Source organism: Amphiura filiformis, chromosome 1 (genome assembly GCF_039555335.1).
Source record: "Amphiura filiformis chromosome 1, Afil_fr2py, whole genome shotgun sequence".
Taxonomy (NCBI): Eukaryota; Metazoa; Echinodermata; class Ophiuroidea; order Amphilepidida; family Amphiuridae; genus Amphiura; species Amphiura filiformis.
In genome coordinates, this window is record NC_092628.1 from 97,841,541 (window position 1) to 97,861,725 (window position 20,185).

A 20,185-nucleotide genomic window follows, 5' to 3' on the forward strand; every position below is an offset into this window, starting at 1 on the left:
TGTAAATATAATCATAGTCGGCAGGAGTAGGCTTAAATTACATTTTATGACTGAAATTTATTAAAGCGCTTTCAAAGAAACTTATAGTAAGTATAGAAAGTAAAATATAGGTAGACATACAGAAAAAAGAAGGACGGACATTGGCAAAAATTAATAGAACGACGAATATAATATGATGAAGGATATTGTAAAATAATAACAAAAAGAAAAGAAAAAAGAAATCTAAATAAATTCAGGGCTCGAACATTTGTCCACTGCGCCTGTGATAGATGCCGTATCCATTGCGCCACAGAGCGGTGTAACTTTAAAGAGCTAAAACTTAATATAATGCTATTCAACATTTTTGTATATAAATATACGCTCTACACGATATACAGTCATTTTTAAAAAATACATTTTACGGCATTTGTTTCATTAACTGAATATTTATATATAGCAGGTGTTGGCCAACATTGTGCTCCACATGATAAATAGTTCAGTTTAATCCGGGATAAATGCCGGACAAAATCGTGATTTGTTTGACTGTTTATCGTCCGTAGAGCGTATATTTATATACATGCATCTTGAATAGCATTATATTACAAAGTTTAAGCGTTCGTTAAAGTAATACAGCTCTGTGGTGCAATGGATACGGCATCTGCCACAGGCACAGTGGACACGGGTTCGAGCCCTGAATTTATTTATATATTTTTCTTTTTCTTTTTTGTTATTATTTTACAATATCCTTCATCATATTATATTCGTCGTTCTATTAATTTTGCCAATGTCCGTCCTTCTTTTTTTTCTGTATTTGTTGCTTCATTTGTGGTAGACTGCGGTAAATTGGGAAAACAAGTGTGCATGGGTTCGATTCCTTTATTTGTTTTTTGATCACGAGATGTTGTGATAACTTTTATTTTCTTCTATAGCTGTAATGTAACATTTTAATTGGTGGAAACAATAATTTTCCATTTTAAAACCCAAGTTTTTGACAGTTAAAGTGACGAATAGTGAACTTAGACAGGGCCAAAATATCGTTTTAAGACATTTTAAGTGACCAGTCCCTAAATTTCAAATGTAGCCATCCAAAATTTTTTTTTGGTAAAGCCACATGATAAGATCTCTAACTGCTCCAAATTTGGTGTCAATATCGTATTTACTTTTTGAGTTAAAAGCAAAAAACTGAAATTAGATGATTTTTTTTCAACTTTTCAAATACAACCATGGCCAAAATGTGTTGGGACACTTATGGAAAACGTACACTATAGTATGACCTTATTTCCGTTATTATTAACGTGATAAAGTGGAGGTTTCTTTGGTGTCAAGCCTAAACACTTTCCTAACACCCCAACCCTCCCCCTCCCCCACCAATCAATGTTGGGTGCCACAAGGCTCGTGTGACCAAAAAAGTCGAATTCAACATTGATCGGGGGAGTGGGGGGCTTATTTACATTACCCTATCAAACCGTCCCAACACTTATGGCCAGCATTGTAGTTCCGGAAGTATGTTGAAAAGCTGTGGCGAGATCACACAACCCTGTGTCACACCAACTTTTGTGTGGAACCAGTCGGTCAGTTCTCCATTGACTCTCACGACACGACATGGTGAAACCCCTGCTCTAGGAACTTCATCATATCTTCCGATTGGCTTTGGAGTTGTTGCTTCATTCTGCTCTGAAGAGTGCAGGCTCGATGGTTGAACAGGCGGGTTATAGTAATCAGGGGCTTTAACACTGTTGCTGTTGTGGAGCTACATTGTGAAGTTTCGCTCTGTGTTTAGCCAGGCGGGCGAGACACTCCTCTCCTGGCCACCCTGGTGCGTCTGTAACTTCATGGACATAAGCCATCAAGCTAACAACCCCCGCCACTTGAGTGGACCAGGACGATTACCACCCTCTTGTGCTCCATCCTCAGCAAGGAGAATGCTAGTTGGGGGTGGGGTAGTATATAGCAAATATATATTTATTTAATACAATGATCTATACCAAATGTAAATATTTTTTCTGTGACATCCTGGAACACCCTAAATAATATTTAATATCTTTTTGTCTTCCTCGAATCAGTGACGTCAACGCGTGCAAGGCGTTAATTCGCGTGCGTATCTAAACACCTCTTAAACCCTCAGCGCTTTGATTGAACAGCGTCACTTATTCGAAGAAGCATTTCTTTGTGTCTGCTATGGTACTTTCAAATGTCACTATTACGGTGTACAATACAAAACAGGTACCAAAAGCAACTTTCTTTGCAATAATCAAATTATGATTGGTTAAATTTCAATGATATATTTATTCACGATATGCAGCAAGGTCACAGTAAAAGACAGTGTGAGACTTAAAATCACACTGAAACAATTTTCAGTGTTATTCTAGCCATTTTCAGCATTGCTCTGGGTATTTTTCAGTGCATTTTCAGTGTGGCTATATATTCAGGGGATTACTCCCCATTCCAGAAAAATACAGCACTAATTTGTTTGGATAAAAGAAAATATTATCAAGTTCTGCCAAATGAAACACAGCTCAATCCTAATCATTCATTTAGTCCTAACTGGAGATAAAAGAAAAAGTTCATTATTTTACTAATTTTTTGAAAAAAGAGCCAAAAACATGCATTTTCGGCATGTTTTCTGACAATTGAGTCACAAAAATCACAGACTTGGAACAAGTCTAAGCATACAAAATCTAGAGTATATGCCGTAATTTTGCTCTAATTCTCACTTTTTGTGTTACGTTTATTAAATGATTGGTTATAAGAATGAAACATGTCTTTTGCAAAAACTAGAATGCATAAATTGAAATTAGTCTTAGTACAAGTCTTTCGGCTTGATTGTCACCCTAAAAACGCATGTTTTTGGCCCTTATTTCCAAAATTTTACTTTTATTGCTGGTTAGGACTAACTAAAGGATTAGAATTTAGCTATGTTCCATTTGGCAAAACAGGATAATATTTTTTAATCTCAAAAAATTAGATCTGTATTTTTCTGGAATAGAGAGTAATTTCCACAACATTAGCATTGTCCATTATATTTCAGTGGGATTAATGAATGACCACTCAATCAATTTAGAAGTGTTTCAGTCCATTTTTCAATGTGATTTGACAATAACCTGAGTAACAACAAAAGAACTCTTTTCAGTGCTATTTCAGTGGTACTATCTATTGTATAATTTTGCAGTGTTATTTGTAATTTCAGCATGATTTTTAGTCAGTCACAATATCTCATAGTGATAAACATCCACGTGTTACTTGTATTTCGACCAGTCTTATTCAAATGATTTAACAGCAAGCTAAAAAGGTATACATTCATGACACTTTTCAGATATAACACGCAGCGGAAAATGGTGGCATTTGCTTCACTAAAAGAAATCAAAACATTATTTTTTCAATGATTTTTAACCGGAAAAGTTGAAATGGCAGCCATTTTAAATATTTTAAGGTCAAGTGATGAGACATTGACTGAAGTTAATCTGTTTGTATATTATGCTTATACATTTTAGGCGAAAATGGTGCCATTTGCTGCACACATTTGCTGCACATAAATATGTCAAAACATTTTTTTCAACGATTTTTAACCTGTACAGTGCAAATGGCAGCCATTTTGATAGTGATGAGACATTGGTTTCAATTAATCAGTTTGAATATTTAGCTTTTATCTCGATACATTTTAGGCAAAATGGTGGCATCTGATTCAAATAAAGATGTCAGAACATGTTATTTTTTTGTACACGTGGTGATCTTGAATTCAGAAAAAAAAATCGAGGTGGCCCGTGGTCATGGTGGTGTTAGTTTTTTCCTGGGATGGACCTGCCTAATATTAACACAAATCTTCAAATTGCACATTTCTTGTGTTTAGAAGCTGTACTACATGTAAGAGAAGTAAGTAACAATCACTTCTGTTTTCATACGGCGCGCGTGATTGGTCAAGAGCCCGGCTATTTATTGTGTAACAATCAAGTGATTCACTGTAAAAACAGGGATGTAATTTGCTTGAGAATGTTGCATCATGTTTGTCGTTATCATTTGGATGGAATACAATCGCTGAATATTTTCATATCAGGTATTAAGACCTTCCCTTGCCTAAATATTATAATATAATGCTGTCAATATTACAGTGTTGTACAACCTCCTGCCTGTTGAAGCCCAGGTTTGCTCGCTCAAAGAAAGACCCGATCAAGATGGTGTGTTACGTTGGTCATTGCCTTCAAAGGAACGTTGCTTCTGTCAGGCGGTAGTTGCTCCGAAAGGTTATACTGCATGTTCGCAAGATGTCGGAGAGACTACAGCAGGAAACCTATGGTTTACCGATGACCCAACTCCTTTGATTATGAGATATAACTGGACCCCTGTCAAGTTAGATGAGCTTTTAGAAAGGAAGGAGTATTGTGGTAAGTACTATAGAGGTAAACAATAAAAATATGCAGATATGAAAATGCTCAAGGTTTTGTCACCTGAGTTGGAGTTGGTAAAAGACACTCAGATTACAAAATGATAACATTATATAGATGGATGTTGGGGTGTGGGTGCGTGGTGTGTGGGGTGTTTGTTTGTTACTTCTCAGCTTTGATTTACTTGTTTTTGATTAGAAAAATCCTTTCCTTCCGCGTTTTAATCAGGAAGGATTAAGCCAACATTTATAATGTCAGCCATCTTTTTTCACTGAGATATACCACCATATTTGCTCTTGTTCTGTTTGCATACATGAATAAAAAGCCGTTTCTTTGCCTTTTTGCATACATTTAATTGTTTTTATTCAGAATATGATGAGTGCTCTTCAAGCCCTTGCCAAAACGGCGGAACATGTCTGGACAGAATTGATGAATTCATCTGCAAGTGTCCAAACGGCTTCATTGGAGGTAACTGTGAATTTGGTAGGCAAATACACATTTCTATTCCATAGGGGGATTCTCAAATAATAAAGTTTATTTTATTAGCGATATACACTAGTTGTGAAAAACTACCCATGCATAATTATATCACTTATGCATTTTAAAGTAAAGTTTAGGGGTTGCTACATGTACCGATCTTGCCCATGATACTGTCGTTGTGATAACGTCAACGGAATTCTTAGGTGAAATAACTATTTCCTCCTCATTAGCACAGTCAAGGTTTTTTACAAGACCATAGCTTTTACATGTTTGGAGTTACTTGTGTTATCCATAAAAGCATTGTTTGTTATAGGGTAAATTTTAGTAAGCCTTGCGTAAATTGAGATGATAAGTGTTGCATTGTACTGATGAGGGAAATCCGGTGTAATCTCTGAAATTTATTGTGAGTGATTAAGGTATTTCAATGAAAGTGAAAAATAATAAAGATAATAAGATGTCCTGTTAAAAATATTTTCTAATATTCACGTAATTCCTATCTACGCATAATCATAACGACATTATGTGGGGAATGTTTGTTCTTATTTTGGTATCACTGGATAGAAAAGACATGTAGCTATATATTGGTATGGTGGTATCAAATATTAGGGGGCTTAATAACCACCTCTCTCTTCGTAGTTTGTGTTACAAAGAGTAGCCCAGTAGATCTAGAGTAAAGCACAACATACTAGTAATTAACTTCAACTCCAACTAATGTAGAAGACTGTTTATTGCAGATATTGATGAGTGTGCTTCAGGACCTTGCCAGAATGGAGGGGCATGTGTAGACGGTATTAATGGATATGTTTGTCAATGCATTGCCGGTTACGAAGGAATACATTGTGAAGAGAGTAAGTATTTTAAGCACATGTATGCCATTTGTCTGTGCATTTTATATCCTGATAAATCTATTTGAACTGTTCGTTCGTTTTATTAGTTCCTTACAATAATTGTGTTGTTTACTGCAGATATTGATGAATGTGCTTCAGGAGCTTGCCAGAATGGCGGGACATGTGTAGATGGCACTGCTGGATATGTTTGTCAATGCATTGCAGGTTACGAAGGAATACATTGTGAAGAGAGTAAGTATTTCGATTCATAAGCACATGTATGCCCTTTGTCTGTACTTTCTATATCCCTATAAATTTATTATAACTGTTCGTTCGTTTGATTAGTTCCTAACAATAAGTATGTACATTGTTTACTGCAGATATTGATGAATGTGCTTCCGGACCATGCCAGAATGCAGGGACATGTGTAGATGGTACTGATGGATATGTTTGTCAATGCATTGCAGGTTACGAAGGAATACATTGTGAAGAGAGTAAGTATTTCGATTCATAAGCACATGTATGCCCTTTGTCTGTACTTTCTATATCCCTATAAATTTATTATAACTGTTCGTTCGTTTGATTAGTTCCTAACAATAAGTATGTACATTGTTTACTGCAGATATTGATGAATGTGCTTCCGGACCATGCCAGAATGCAGGGACATGTGTAGATGGTACTGATGGATATGTTTGTCAATGCATTGCAGGTTACGAAGGAATACATTGTGAAGAGAGTAAGTATTTCGATTCATAAGCACATGTATGCCCTTTGTCTGTACTTTCTATATCCCTATAAATTTATTATAACTGTTCGTTCGTTTGATTAGTTCCTAACAATAAGTATGTACATTGTTTACTGCAGATATTGATGAATGTGCTTCCGGACCATGCCAGAATGCAGGGACATGTGTAGATGGTACTGATGGATATGTTTGTCAATGCATTGCAGGTTACGAAGGAATACATTGTGAAGAGAGTAAGTATTTCGATTCATAAGCACATGTATGCCCTTTGTCTGTACTTTCTATATCCCTATAAATTTATTATAACTGTTCGTTCGTTTGATTAGTTCCTAACAATAAGTATGTACATTGTTTACTGCAGATATTGATGAATGTGCTTCCGGACCATGCCAGAATGCAGGGACATGTGTAGATGGTACTGATGGATATGTTTGTCAATGCATTGCAGGTTACGAAGGAATACATTGTGAAGAGAGTAAGTATTTCGATTCATAAGCACATGTATGCCCTTTGTCTGTACTTTCTATATCCCTATAAATTTATTATAACTGTTCGTTCGTTTGATTAGTTCCTAACAATAAGTATGTACATTGTTTACTGCAGATATTGATGAATGTGCTTCCGGACCATGCCAGAATGCAGGGACATGTGTAGATGGTACTGATGGATATGTTTGTCAATGCATTGCAGGTTACGAAGGAATACATTGTGAAGAGAGTAAGTATTTCGATTCATAAACACATGTATGCCCTTTGTCTGTACTTTCTATATCCCTATAAATTTATTATAACTGTTCGTTCGTTTGATTAGTTCCTAACAATAAGTATGTACATTGTTTACTGCAGATATTGATGAATGTGCTTCCGGACCATGCCAGAATGCAGGGACATGTGTAGATGGTACTGATGGATATGTTTGTCAATGCATTGCAGGTTACGAAGGAATACATTGTGAAGAGAGTAAGTATTTCGATTCATAAGCACATGTATGCCTTTGTCTGTACTTTCTATATCCCTATAAATTTATTATAACTGTTCGTTCGTTTGATTAGTTCCTAACAATAAGTATGTACATTGTTTACTGCAGATATTGATGAATGTGCTTCCGGACCATGCCAGAATGCAGGGACATGTGTAGATGGTACTGATGGATATGTTTGTCAATGCATTGCAGGTTACGAAGGAATACACTGTAAACAGGGTTAGTATTTCGAATAATAAGCACATTGATGCCATTTGTCTGTGCTTTTTATATCCTTATAACTGTATTTAAACTGTTAGAGATATTAGGTATTTCAATTAATAAGCTTATGTATTACCTTTGTCTGTACTTTCTTTATCCCTTAAAGGGAGCAAATATTTTTCAAAAGGATTATTTTACATCATCTGCAGCCTATCTCAACATATCTTGACTGACCATTAAAAGTTAAATAATTCAAATTTAAGTATGATGCTGACTCAAATCAATACAGCATGTGCATTGCTAACCACGTGCTATCTACTGAAGATAGCAACATTAAGATATGATAATTAGGCCCTGCCTAATTATTTGCATCTCAATCTTTTAGATGTTTTTAATTGAGTCACATGGCATATGTAAAAGTTGAAACAAATGTTAATATATCTAGGTCTATTTTCAAGTAGGCAGCATCATAATTAAACTTACTCATTGACACCAGCATCCCTTTTTAAAGGCTGTTTTGTTCAGGGTTTTCTTTGTTAATCTTGCTGGTAAATAGTCACAAATGCTTAAAGGGATGTTTTCTTTCACTTTATCACGGATGCCATGATTGTTACACACCTGAACAAAAACAAAATTGAAATCAGACAGATTTCTGCAACTACACAGACCTAACTCAGTCATACTCAGTCACGCCTACTCGACAAAACCCTGATTTTTCAGTATATAGGCCTTAATGTCATGTGCAAGTTGAATGTTCTAGACTAGCTTCAGTCTAAAGCAAGCAATTTTTGTGCAAATTTCCAAGTCGCCATATCTAGCCCCCCCCCCCCCATTGTAGGCCTACATTGAACAGAAAACTTACCCGAAACAGAAGAAAAGTACTTAACCCGGGACTTAATCAAGTTAAATATTATTGGAAATGACAATTTTCTATCACGGAGATGTAAACAAAACGCCTATACACCAATGGTCTTATACACACCCTAATGCAGATATCACACCACCAAATAAATCACCATAGAGATATGTACTAAATTCGCCTCAAGAAAACGTCGTCATTTTTTCTTCGCAAGAACGACTCAGTTCTTAGCGACAGCTATGATGGTTGAAATTAGCCCTAGCCTGATCCCTCTGACTGGGAAAAAAATATAGGTTGATCGTCATTATTTTTTACGGGCAACTGTCTGTTTTATTGCAGATATTGATGAGTGTGCCTCAGGACCTTGCCAGAATGGAGGGTTCTGTATTGATGATATTGATGGATATGTTTGCCAATGCACTTCAGTTTACGCAGGACTCCACTGTGAACAGAGTAAGTATTTTTGTGGCTGTTGAAATTTAAACAATAAGAACAATATTATTATTCTCTCGCAAAGTTGTATAAAATTGTTAAAATACAACACAAATTCACTTGTAGATCAAGCCTATATTGAAACATGGAAGTTTTGAAGATTAAATTAAAATGGTTTCATTGGTAAGGAACATGTTTGGCGTTTAAATGTCTTCTAAATCTCCTAAATGTTGTGTTCTCTAAAACATTATACATACATCAGACATTCACCTTTAAGCCGTTATGAAATGCATTCAACCCTCTCAGATATTCATACAAATTCTGACGGTAAATCTTTACATTTTAGATGAAATATATCTTTGACATGTTTCTCATGCAGATGTTGGGTGTGTGAACTTTGTACATGTGGGACCCGACCTTCAAGATTACAGTCCTACCCTTATAGAGGAAATAGTTTTTATAATGCCTCGTCATGTAATAGCATGTGTTGGAGTTGTATCGAGTTGGGAGTTTTGGGCAGACGAGTCAGCCACATTTCGAGCAATGGTATTCAGACCTGATTCTAGCGGAGATCTTACCAAATGGAGAATTGTTGGCATAAATGATATCCCCGCATCAGATGTGATTGCCAACCAAAAATCTATTCATGTCGTACCAAGTATTAACCAAATAGCAGTTCAAATAGGTGATGTCATCGGTGTAGCTGTTGGACAAGTCAATCCAAGAATTGCAGCCTTTGATTTCAGTGGGACCGGCCTTAGTCGTTACTTACTTATGTCAGATCCTTCTACTTTAAAGACAGGTGAAACAGTAACCACCAACAACGGCTCGTCGAAAACCGAAATTACGTTTGCAGCCAAAATATCAGCTCCATCCTAAATAGGGATACATACCCAATAGGCAGTGGCGTAGCCAGTGGGGTGTCCAGGGGGGCGGTGCCCACCCCACCCCCGCTCGTCATAGCCGGCGGTTCATGTAAGGCCGTCGGTAGACTGTAGGCGTTGGTGAAAACAAATAGGTTAACAATAGACTATTTTATACCCGGGTGACAGCAAAAAGAGGAGAATTTTACATAAAATGATGAAAAATTTTGAATGAAATTGAATTTTACATAAAAATTGTGTGTTTTTATGTTGGTACCGCCTAATATCCTTTTTTTCTCTCTCTCTCTCTCTCTTCACTTTTTCAAACCATCGGCAAAAAATATTTCCGTCGGTACATTTACAAGTTGTGCCCTCTCGGTTCCAAAATCCTGGCTACGCCACTGCCAATAGGGTACATTCACTTTGATACCACATTTTTTTTATGCCTCACTATATCGTATATATTAAACTATGCATGTACAGTCTTTATTCTGAAGAAAGTTCGGTGGATGTGAAGGAAGTAAAAGAAGGAATAAAAACTGACATTGCAATTTCAACCACAACAGATTTTGTGTTCTGGCACGCTAAAACGCTCAGATTTGCCGTCAAACTACTAGAGCAAAGTTTAGGGCCATCCTTTACAGTCATTTTAACAAGAAAAGAATGACCTATCACCATACCGGGATAGGGCGTCCCTCGGCTCAAAATTCTTTTTAACGATTTGAATGATCTTATCTCTCAGACGTATTTATATCGTAAAGAAAAATGAAGTACGATTTGGAAAAGCGCAAACTTGTACAATTATTCTGATACCAAAATTGACATAATTATTTTTTTTTCATTGAGAGCATTAACACCATTTCTAAAACCACCCAAATATTGGGTATTTTGTTGAGCTCATTTAGAGCACATGTATCATTTTTTAACCAAGGATATCAGGTTTTAGATGTTTTTGGATGATGTTGACGAAATTGATATAATTTATATATGTATGATTTTGCAATCCCAAAGTTTTAATTCTGTCTGACCTCACAGATCAAGAAAATACCCAAATTCAGCTTCATCTAAATAACCATTTTTGAACAATTGCTTCTATGGCAAAGCCTCTCTGGACCCTCATCCTATATACACTACGTTTAGGTACTGTAGCATGTATATTTTAATACATTTCATTTGAAACAAAGAAAGGTCGTTTAATAATCAGGCTCCAACGATATTTGCCATTCTCTACACAATTTTATTTTCCGGCGAAATTTTAGTTGTCCCGCGAACATACTGAAATTCAAGTAACTTTGTCTGTTTTATATGTCATCCTTGTTTGAACATCACAGTAATTTCAACCATCTGCATCGTCTCGTAACCAGTGTTGCTTGGTTTCGTGTATTTACCATGTACTGTTAATGAATATTTGGACTATCGCATTCAGGTATGAGAATAATGCAACACACAACGTCGGACATGTGAATGTAAATCGTGTGAGTTGAGTTTTCAATGTAGCAAGAGCTATATTTTAAATTTTGATTGTTTGCGTGGTGAGATTCTTTCGCAAAAGGGCACTACAAAATAAAAAGCAGAAAGCTATCGATGATATGCAGAAACAGCACGTAAGTGCCAAACTGCTAACACAACGGCCGCCGTCATATCTGTACGTACAGGGATATGGATTGAGAGTATGCTAACACTGTTAACACTGTTGAATTAATACCTTCGTGAGACAGCAGTTTAAAGTATTTTAATAATGCACTTAAAAGTGCATATGAACTTATTATACAAACATATGCGAAAATATAAGGCACAAAAGTATGTGCATCGCATATTTGTATTTATTCAGAAACAGTTTGTTGAAAAAGTGCACAAGCGCATATAGCTGTTGTACAGTATTATTCCGACACTAATGTGCCAGGCACACAAGTAAGTGTATTCAGTTACTGAGTTTGTTTAAACATCAAGTTTGAGGCACCAAAAATGTGCATTAAGTTCCCAATTGTAACTTTTTATCAAAATAAAACGTTGTATCTAAAATTGATTCAATGAGGCAGGTTGTGGTCACCTGATACCCACCAAACATGTACGTTGTTTAATAGCACGCCAGGTGTGTAGACATGGGTACCAGTTGATTACAAACTGACTCAGTAATTACATTGTATCATTTAGATTTAAAAAGGTGAAAATACATAAAATGGCATTGCTGGATCTTGCCAAGAAATAGACATGTGTTTGTCTTGTTCCTGTTTTATTGTGTTTTATATTATGTTTTCTGCGCGGAATGGCTGTTTTTTCGTCGCATTTCCGCGCAATTTGATATTTTTTTCACGCAAATCATCCCTTTTAATAATCTATCAAAGTAAATGGTTCCATTTTACTCAGTATATGATATTTTCCCATTTGATAGCTTTGTCCTTGCAAGTTTATACAATTTTGCCATTGACCCATTTGCCAAATCCCATAAGCCTTTGCGAGTACACCTGAGATGCCGTCATTTGACGTCACGCCGATATGCGCCGTTTATCGAACATCGTTACTGCGCATTGCAAGTCGACATGACGTCAAATGACGAGTTATCTGCTGTACTCGCAAAGTCTTATGGGGTTTACCGAAAAGGTCATTATTATTAAGAATAGAAACTCCAACATGAAATTAAGAAAATGTTTAACCAATGTCAATGTCCAATGTCATGCATATTTTAAAAATTTTATTGTAATATCACAGACATTGTCATATGGACTCAGAAACCTAGAGATCATTTTGCTTTTATTTATAAAGAATATCCCCTTTTGAATTCTTCTCTTATGTATTTGATTCCAAAGTAAAATAGCTTAAACTGCACTCCAGCGGCTAAAAACAATACCTTTATTCTCTAAATATAAAAGCTGAAATGTGCGTGCATGCAGGAAAACCCGAATAAACGGCGCACTACTTGTTGAATACGTCAACAAAATAGGGAATGGGGCTGTTTTTAAAGCGGGAAGTTCTGAAACGCAGCTAGGAGTAGTGATGCGCATTGCGGAGATTGCGAGCATGACTCGCCTGTCTGGTAGGGGGGAGAAGATCATTGGTACGCGATGAGTTGGCAAGCCCTTCGGCAAATCTGCGACAATGGTTCTCTCTCCTATCAAACAGGGACTCAAGCTCGCAAGTCCACAAGGCCTCAGCATAGGAGGTGAAATTTTGGCCCAGTGTAATCCTGCATGCACGACGTCCATGACTGAAGTACAGTATTTATTTAGCTTATATTAGTATTTGAATATTTCTGTTATAGATAGTAAGTATAGCTCAAGGTCAAGTATCATAACTTGATTGCATTAAAGAACTATTAAAAATAAACACATTAGGTTTTGTACTATTAATGAACCATGCAAGTAAGCATGAGCACAGGACCGTGGCAGCAGCAGCTTTAAATATAGTTATTATTGAAATAATATTGCTGAAAATGAATTTCCACTAAAAAGTGCATTGTACCTAGAGCTTTAGCCTTTTGCCTATTTTTTGTGCTGATCATGGCATTACAAATAAAACTAGAGTTAATTAAGCTCGCAGAATACGACCCTTAGCCATAGCCAATTGGCCATACTATAACCACCATAGCCGTATTTGGCTATGATCTCTTCGAAATGGGGATTACGAAATTACATCATATCTACAATGTATATGTGAAAGTGAACTTTTGCTCTGTAATTTATGTTCTGTAAAGTATAAGAGGCGTTTAATCGTATTTCATCTCAGACCAGAAGGGACCCTTGATGACATTTAACCCCATCGGTGAACACCATATAGACACTGGAAAATGCCAATATATTGGTGACAGAGGAAGGAAGAATTTTGGGGACTCACCAAAAAAAAAAACCATAACATAACATAACATTAACAATGAAGCAGAAAGCTGAATTAAGTAGAACCAGTGAAGGCCAAGATCAATTGCCAGTTCAGTTTGAAAAAAGCGTCACTATTATAAAACAAAAGGTTAGGTTTGGATTTATAAAAGAGCACTTACTATAATGAATATTTGAAAACCTGGTGAACCGCTTCAAATGATTGTGTATCAGTTAGTAAGTGAAAAATAATTATTGTAAATGATGTACTAAAAGCATATTAAGTATCTTAAGATAAGTGGTGGCGAAGGAGCAACACTTTAATCATGTTAATTGGCGTGATGCTTGTCCATCTTATCAACTAAACCATACAGACAGAGACGCAGTAAGAGACGTGTTTTGTTTTTCATCCTGACAAAGACCACAGTACTCTACGCTTAGAAGACACTCAAGAATGTTCATTATTACCTTGAAAACAAGTTGGATCGGCATTGCAGCTATAGCAGGTAAGAAATGTTAAACAAAGAAGTTCTGTTGATTTTCATGACATTGATTAACTATTTAGGTATAAGTCTCAGATACCTTGGTAGAGGTTGTCAGCTCAAAAGGTTTACATGAAGTTATGAGATTAAAATTTTTAAATGGCGTCGCGAAACGGACTATTAAAATAAGGGATCCGTGCCAAAAGACATGACCGTGGGATCCACAACTAAGGATAAGACTTAGTTTTGGTGCCATAAGTTGTTGACATTTGCAGTGTTATGGACATAGCTGAACTGGAAAAAATCAAAGTATGAAACCGGTAAAACATATTCTTTTTGACAGATCTTGCTATGATATAGGGCCTACGATACATACATTTTGATTTCCCTGTTCTTTGTTTGGTTTGTTCAGTTTTGAATTTATTCTTTCACGGCATATAGGAATAGTTTGCCATGTCTCAGATGTTTTGTTTAAAGTTTTCCCTGTTTTAAAATTTTATAATGTTCCTACAGACGCTAGTCATAAGTCATGAGTAATACCATGAGTTCGCTAATGGTAGAAATAAAAGTTCGCTAGTCCTATTTAAAAAAAACCTTAGTCATAATAGGAAAAGAGGATCGCTAGTCATAATTTTAAAAAGGGACTACTAGACATAATAGAAAAAGATGGTTCGCTAGTCATTATTAAAAAAGGACCGCTAGCCATAATAGAAAAAAGATCTTTGGTGGTCATAATTAAATAAAAGACCGCTAGTCATAATACAAAAAAAGGTTCGCTGGTCATAATAAAAGGACCGTCAGTCATCATAGAATAAAAGGTTTGCCTAGTCATAATAGATATTTCAGATATTTTGTTTCTTATTTTTCCTACAAAACTGGTGTTTTATAATAGCTTTTTACTCATACATATTATTACAGTTAAAAATGTATACTTTATAGTTATAATTATGATGAGTTCATTGTACGCAACAATTATTTTGAGACTTAAAAGGGTCCGATTTCATATAAGAATGACCGCTAGCTAAGTCGAATACCGTAAATCTATTTTGTTAAAGTTCAAAATTCTAAGAAGTCACTAAAAGCATTTTAAGTCTTGCGGAATAGAATGCAAATCTAATTTAGCGTGATGCGTTTCTATACTTGCTAATCACACCTAATAAAGACTTGACACACAGCAGTTGGTTTTCAAAGAAGATTTTCTTACTCCGTTCTGCTTTATTACTGGATCATTTCTGCGTAATTATATAGGGCCAGGGGATTCATTTTATCATTACAAAAATTATTTGAAGAAATCAAAGAGCCTTTAGAGTAAAAAGATTGACAGACACAACACAACATAATTTCAATCAATATTAATTTTTGTAATCGATCGAAAAATGTCCACATTGGCGGGCAATTTGAATTGCAGTACAGGCACATGTAATATAAAATAAGCAAAAGTAAGTACCAACTCCGTGTAAAAGCTTTATTTACGGTGTGAGATAATCGGAGTATGTTCACATGATAATTGTAAATGAAGATATGTATCCATCAACAGATAAGATAAGGGACTTGAAAAAGAAAATCGTGAGAGACGAATACACAAGGCTAAGAAAGACTGGTTATCTTTTTGAAATATGTAATAGAGTGAAAATGAAGACTGAAAAGATGGTTCAAATCGTCCACAAAATTGAAAAGAACCCCATTCTATACTCTTTCGTTCGTATGATAATCTAATCTTTTATTTTCTAAAAGTATATTATAATATACGAGCGGATATTCATACGTAGTGGTAGATAAAATGAATTAAAGTTTTAACTTCAACACTACACTATTTTTCGCTCACCTGGAACTGGAACCCATCTTAAATATAGAGATGTTTTGCTCCACAACACCGTTTTCCCCAATGAAATGCCTTGATTACTTTGTGCACAGTTGCAATATTAACACAAAGCTTAAAGTTGCACATTTCTTGTGTTTACAAGCTGCACTACATGTAAGACAGGAAATCAAGTAGCAAGGACTCCTGTTCTCAAGGCGCGTGATTTGTCGCGAGCCCGGCAGTTTACCGTGCATCAATAAATATCATTTTCTTGAGAATGCTACATCATGTTTCAGGGGTAGGCTACTTATCAGGCCATATTGGCTTTCCAGCCTACTCCTCCATAAGGTATTTTAATAAACAATTAAAATTGTTTGTCTTTATGATGTATTGTTTTTAATATGGAAATAATAAATTGAAATTGAACTTGTTTGCCATTATCATTTGGATGGAATACAATCACTAAATATTTTCGTCTTAGGTGTTACTATAATATCATGTTCTCGTCATTACAGTGGTATACAACCTCCTGCCTGTTGAAGCCCAGGTTTGCTCGCTCAAAGAAAGGCCCGATCGAGATGGTGTGTTACGTTGGTCATTGCCTTCAAAGGAACGTTGCATCTGTCAGGCGGTAGTAGCTCCAAAAGGTTACACTGCATGTTCGCAAGATGTTGGAGTGACAGAAGCGGGAAATTTATGGTTTACCGATGACCCAACTCCTCTGATTATGAGAAATAACTGGACCCCTGTCATGTTAGATGAGCTTTTAGAAAGGAATGAGGAGTATTGTGGTAAGTACCACGATAACAGATATGGAAATGCTCAAGATTTTGTCACATGAGTTGGTAAAAATCACTTAGATTACAAAATGTTTACATAATTATCAGCATTATTTTACTTCTTTTTTAAAATTATTTTACTGCGTTTTAATCAGTCAGGATTAGGCCTAAACATCTGTAGTGTCAGCCATCTTTTAACAGATAAACAATATATAGGGTCCACAACTTATAAGTTCCCCCTAAATACTTTTCAAAATAAATCGAAAAATATTTGACAAAATGCAAATGTGTAAAAGTGTATGGGTAGCCTTATTTGTTTTACACATATGGACTAAATTATAACGTCACACGTCATTGCGTTTAGTCACAATGGTTCAGTATGTAAAAAACGAGACCGTTTTAAACAGTGTTAAAAGTTACATCTGAGTCCATAGGAGTCAGCTCTCAAACAATACAGTAGGCCAGGTCTATTCATGTGTTTGATAAAGAAAATCTGACTGCTATCATGGCTATGGACTCATTGTGACTGAACGCAATGACGTGTGACGCTATAAATTGGTCCACATGTGTAAATCAAATAGGGCTATGCATATCTTTTTACATTTTACATTTCACAAAATATTATTGGACTTATTTTAAAAAGTATTAGAGGGGAACGTATACGTTGTGGACCCTATATTTGCTCTTGTCCTGTTTGCTTCGCATACATTTAATTGTTTTATACAGAATATGATGAATGCTCTTCAAGTCCTTGCCAAAACGGCGGAACATGTCTGGATAGAATTGATGAATACATCTGTAAGTGTCCAAACGGCTTCATTGGAGGCACCTGTGAATTTGGTAGGCAAATAAACACATTTCAATTCTGATTGTACAGTATACTAGGGTGATTCTCAAATAATTAAGTTTTGATTTTATTAGCGGTATACTCGAGTTGTGGTTAACTACCCATGCATAATTGAATACATGATTACAAAACCCACCCAAGTCCATGGGAAGTGATTTTGAGAGAAAAACTTGTGTATCATTTTAATTCCTTAAGTTATATTTACCTGGTCAATATGGTAGGTTTTACGTACAAATGAGTGGATTAAACTGTATAAAGTATGACGGTTAGCATTTCAGGGACTTTGTAGGGTTCATTTTAAATTCTGGACTTGGGTGGTTTTTTGAATCATATACAAAGACAACAATGTTGGAATGAGATTACTACTAGTAAGATAATACAAAATAAAGCACACATGTATGTATAATGTTGATAAGCATTCTGCCATGTAATATAAACCACACACTTTCCTTTATTAAACCCATTTTTTTTTTCTTCGAAAGTCACTCTCCAGCAATGAATGTGTTACAAGCGGGCTTTTATACATACTGGATTTCAATCAATGTGTTACAAGACTCAAATCATGGAGTTGGGTGGTCCTTTCATACATGCTATTTTTCACATGCTCAATAGACACAGAGGATGAATTTGAGTTGTTTTTTCATACATATGACAGACCTATGTATAGCAACAATTTCCCATGCTTAACTCAATTTGGCCACAGTATGGACTTGGGTGGGTTTTGTATTCATATATTCAATTGTATTTTTAAGTAAAGTTTAGGGGTTGCTACATGTACCGATCTTGCCCATGATACTGTAACGTCAACGGAATTCTTAGGTGTAATATTGTACTGTTGAGGGAGGTCCGGTGGTCATCTCTGAAATTTACATTATCCTGTTTTGCCAAATGAAACGTAGCTAAATCCTAATCCTTTAGTTAATCTTAACTTGCAATAAAAGTCAAATTTTAATATTTGGCCAATTTTTGGAAATAAGGTCCAAAAACATGTATTTTTATGCTGTGACAATCAAGCCCAAAGGCTTGTACTAAGACTAATTTCAATGTATGCATTCTAATTTTTGGAAAAGACATTTTTCGTTCTTATAATCAACCATTTAATCAAAGTAACACAAAAAATGAAAATAAAACATGCCGAAAATTCATCTTTTTGGCTCTTTTTACAAGAAAATGTTTTTCTTTTATCTCCAATTCCAAACTAAATGAATGATTAGGATTGCGCTATGTTTCATTTGACAGAACTTGATAATATTCTTTTTAATCTCAAAAATATTGGTGTTGTATTTTCTGGAATGGCGAGTAGCTATATGTATCTAAGTAACTTACTCGGATTATGACGATGATGATGATGATGATGATGATGATGATGATGATGATGATGATGATGATGATGATGATGATGATGATGATGATGATGATGATGACACAATATCCAATAGGGGAATAACACAAATGTATAAACAAAGTTAAACATTCGACTTTTCGGAAAGACAAAACTTTCCTTTTTCAAGGAATAAAATTAGGGAGTAGCTATATGTATCTAAGTAACTTACTCAAGAAATAAAATTAGAGACCTGCTCTCAATATAGTAGAGACCAGCTCTTGTATATAGCCAGAATTTCCCAGCGCTCGCATTATGACGTCATAGGGACATTATCTGGGGATGATTGTGCTTATTTTGGTATCACGGATAGAGAAGACCTATAGCTATAAATTTTGGTATGGTGATACCAAATATTAGGGCCTTGGAACAACCACATCCCTCTCCGTTGTTTGTGTTACAAAGAGTAGCTTAGTAGGACGAGGGTTAAACCCCAACATACTAGCGATTTTGTTGATGTGTAGTAGTATTTTAACAATTTGTTAACTCCAACTAATAGAAAACTCTTTATTGCAGATATTGATGAGTGTGCTTCAGAACCTTGCCAGAATGATGGGATGTGTGCGGACGGTATTAATGGATATGTTTGTCAATGCATTGCAGGTTACGAAGGAATGCACTGTGAACAGGGTTAGTATATCGATTAACAAGCACATGTATGCCCTTTGTCTGTCCTTTCTATATCCCTATAGATTTATTTTAACTGTTCGTTCGTTTTATTAGTACCAAAACATAATATTATGTACATTGTTTACTGCAGATATTTATGAGTGTGCTTCAGGAGCTTGCCAGAATGGAGGGACATGTGTAGATGGTACTAATGGTTATATTTGTCAATGCATTACAGGTCACGTAGGAATACACTGTGAACAGGGTCAGTATTTTAATAAGCTCATGCCCTTTGTCTGTACTTTTATATCCCGATAGATTTATTATAACTGTTCGTTTGTTTTATTAGTTCCAAACAATAATTATGTATATACATTGTTTACTGCAGATATTGATTAATGTGCTTCAGGACCATGCCAGAATGGAGGGACATGTGTAGATGGTACTAATGAATATGTTTGTCAATGCATTGCAGGTCACGTAGGGATACACTGTGAACAGGGTTAGTATTTCGATTAAATAAGCTTTATTTTAACTGTTCGTTCAATATATTAGTACCAAAAATGATATTATGTACATTGCTTTCTGCAGATATTGATGAGTGTGGTTCCGGACCATGCCAGAATGGAGGGACATGTGTAGATGGCACTGCTGGATATGTTTGTCAATGCATTGCAGGTTACGAAGAAATACACTGTGAACAGCTGAGTAAGTATTTCGATTAATAAGCG

At 35.6% G+C, this 20,185-nt stretch overlaps 1 protein-coding gene across 1 annotated transcript in view; it reads left to right on the forward strand.

Annotated features, from left to right (window-relative positions):
- Positions 1 to 2,275: 2,275 nt before the first annotated feature.
- Positions 2,276 to 20,185, forward strand: part of LOC140164867 (uncharacterized) — a 40,912-nt gene continuing 23,002 nt past the window's right edge. Inside the window, exons 1-15 of the mRNA XM_072188249.1 lie at positions 2,276 to 2,303; positions 4,086 to 4,358; positions 4,728 to 4,841; positions 5,573 to 5,686; positions 5,804 to 5,917; positions 6,046 to 6,159; positions 6,288 to 6,401; positions 6,530 to 6,643; positions 6,772 to 6,885; positions 7,014 to 7,127; positions 7,256 to 7,369; positions 7,497 to 7,610; positions 16,354 to 16,629; positions 19,606 to 19,719; positions 20,046 to 20,162. Of these exons, the coding sequence (XP_072044350.1) occupies positions 2,276 to 2,303; positions 4,086 to 4,358; positions 4,728 to 4,841; positions 5,573 to 5,686; positions 5,804 to 5,917; positions 6,046 to 6,159; positions 6,288 to 6,401; positions 6,530 to 6,643; positions 6,772 to 6,885; positions 7,014 to 7,127; positions 7,256 to 7,369; positions 7,497 to 7,610; positions 16,354 to 16,629; positions 19,606 to 19,719; positions 20,046 to 20,162 (1,948 nt within the window). The remainder of the gene's footprint in view (positions 2,304 to 4,085; positions 4,359 to 4,727; positions 4,842 to 5,572; positions 5,687 to 5,803; positions 5,918 to 6,045; positions 6,160 to 6,287; positions 6,402 to 6,529; positions 6,644 to 6,771; positions 6,886 to 7,013; positions 7,128 to 7,255; positions 7,370 to 7,496; positions 7,611 to 16,353; positions 16,630 to 19,605; positions 19,720 to 20,045; positions 20,163 to 20,185) is intronic.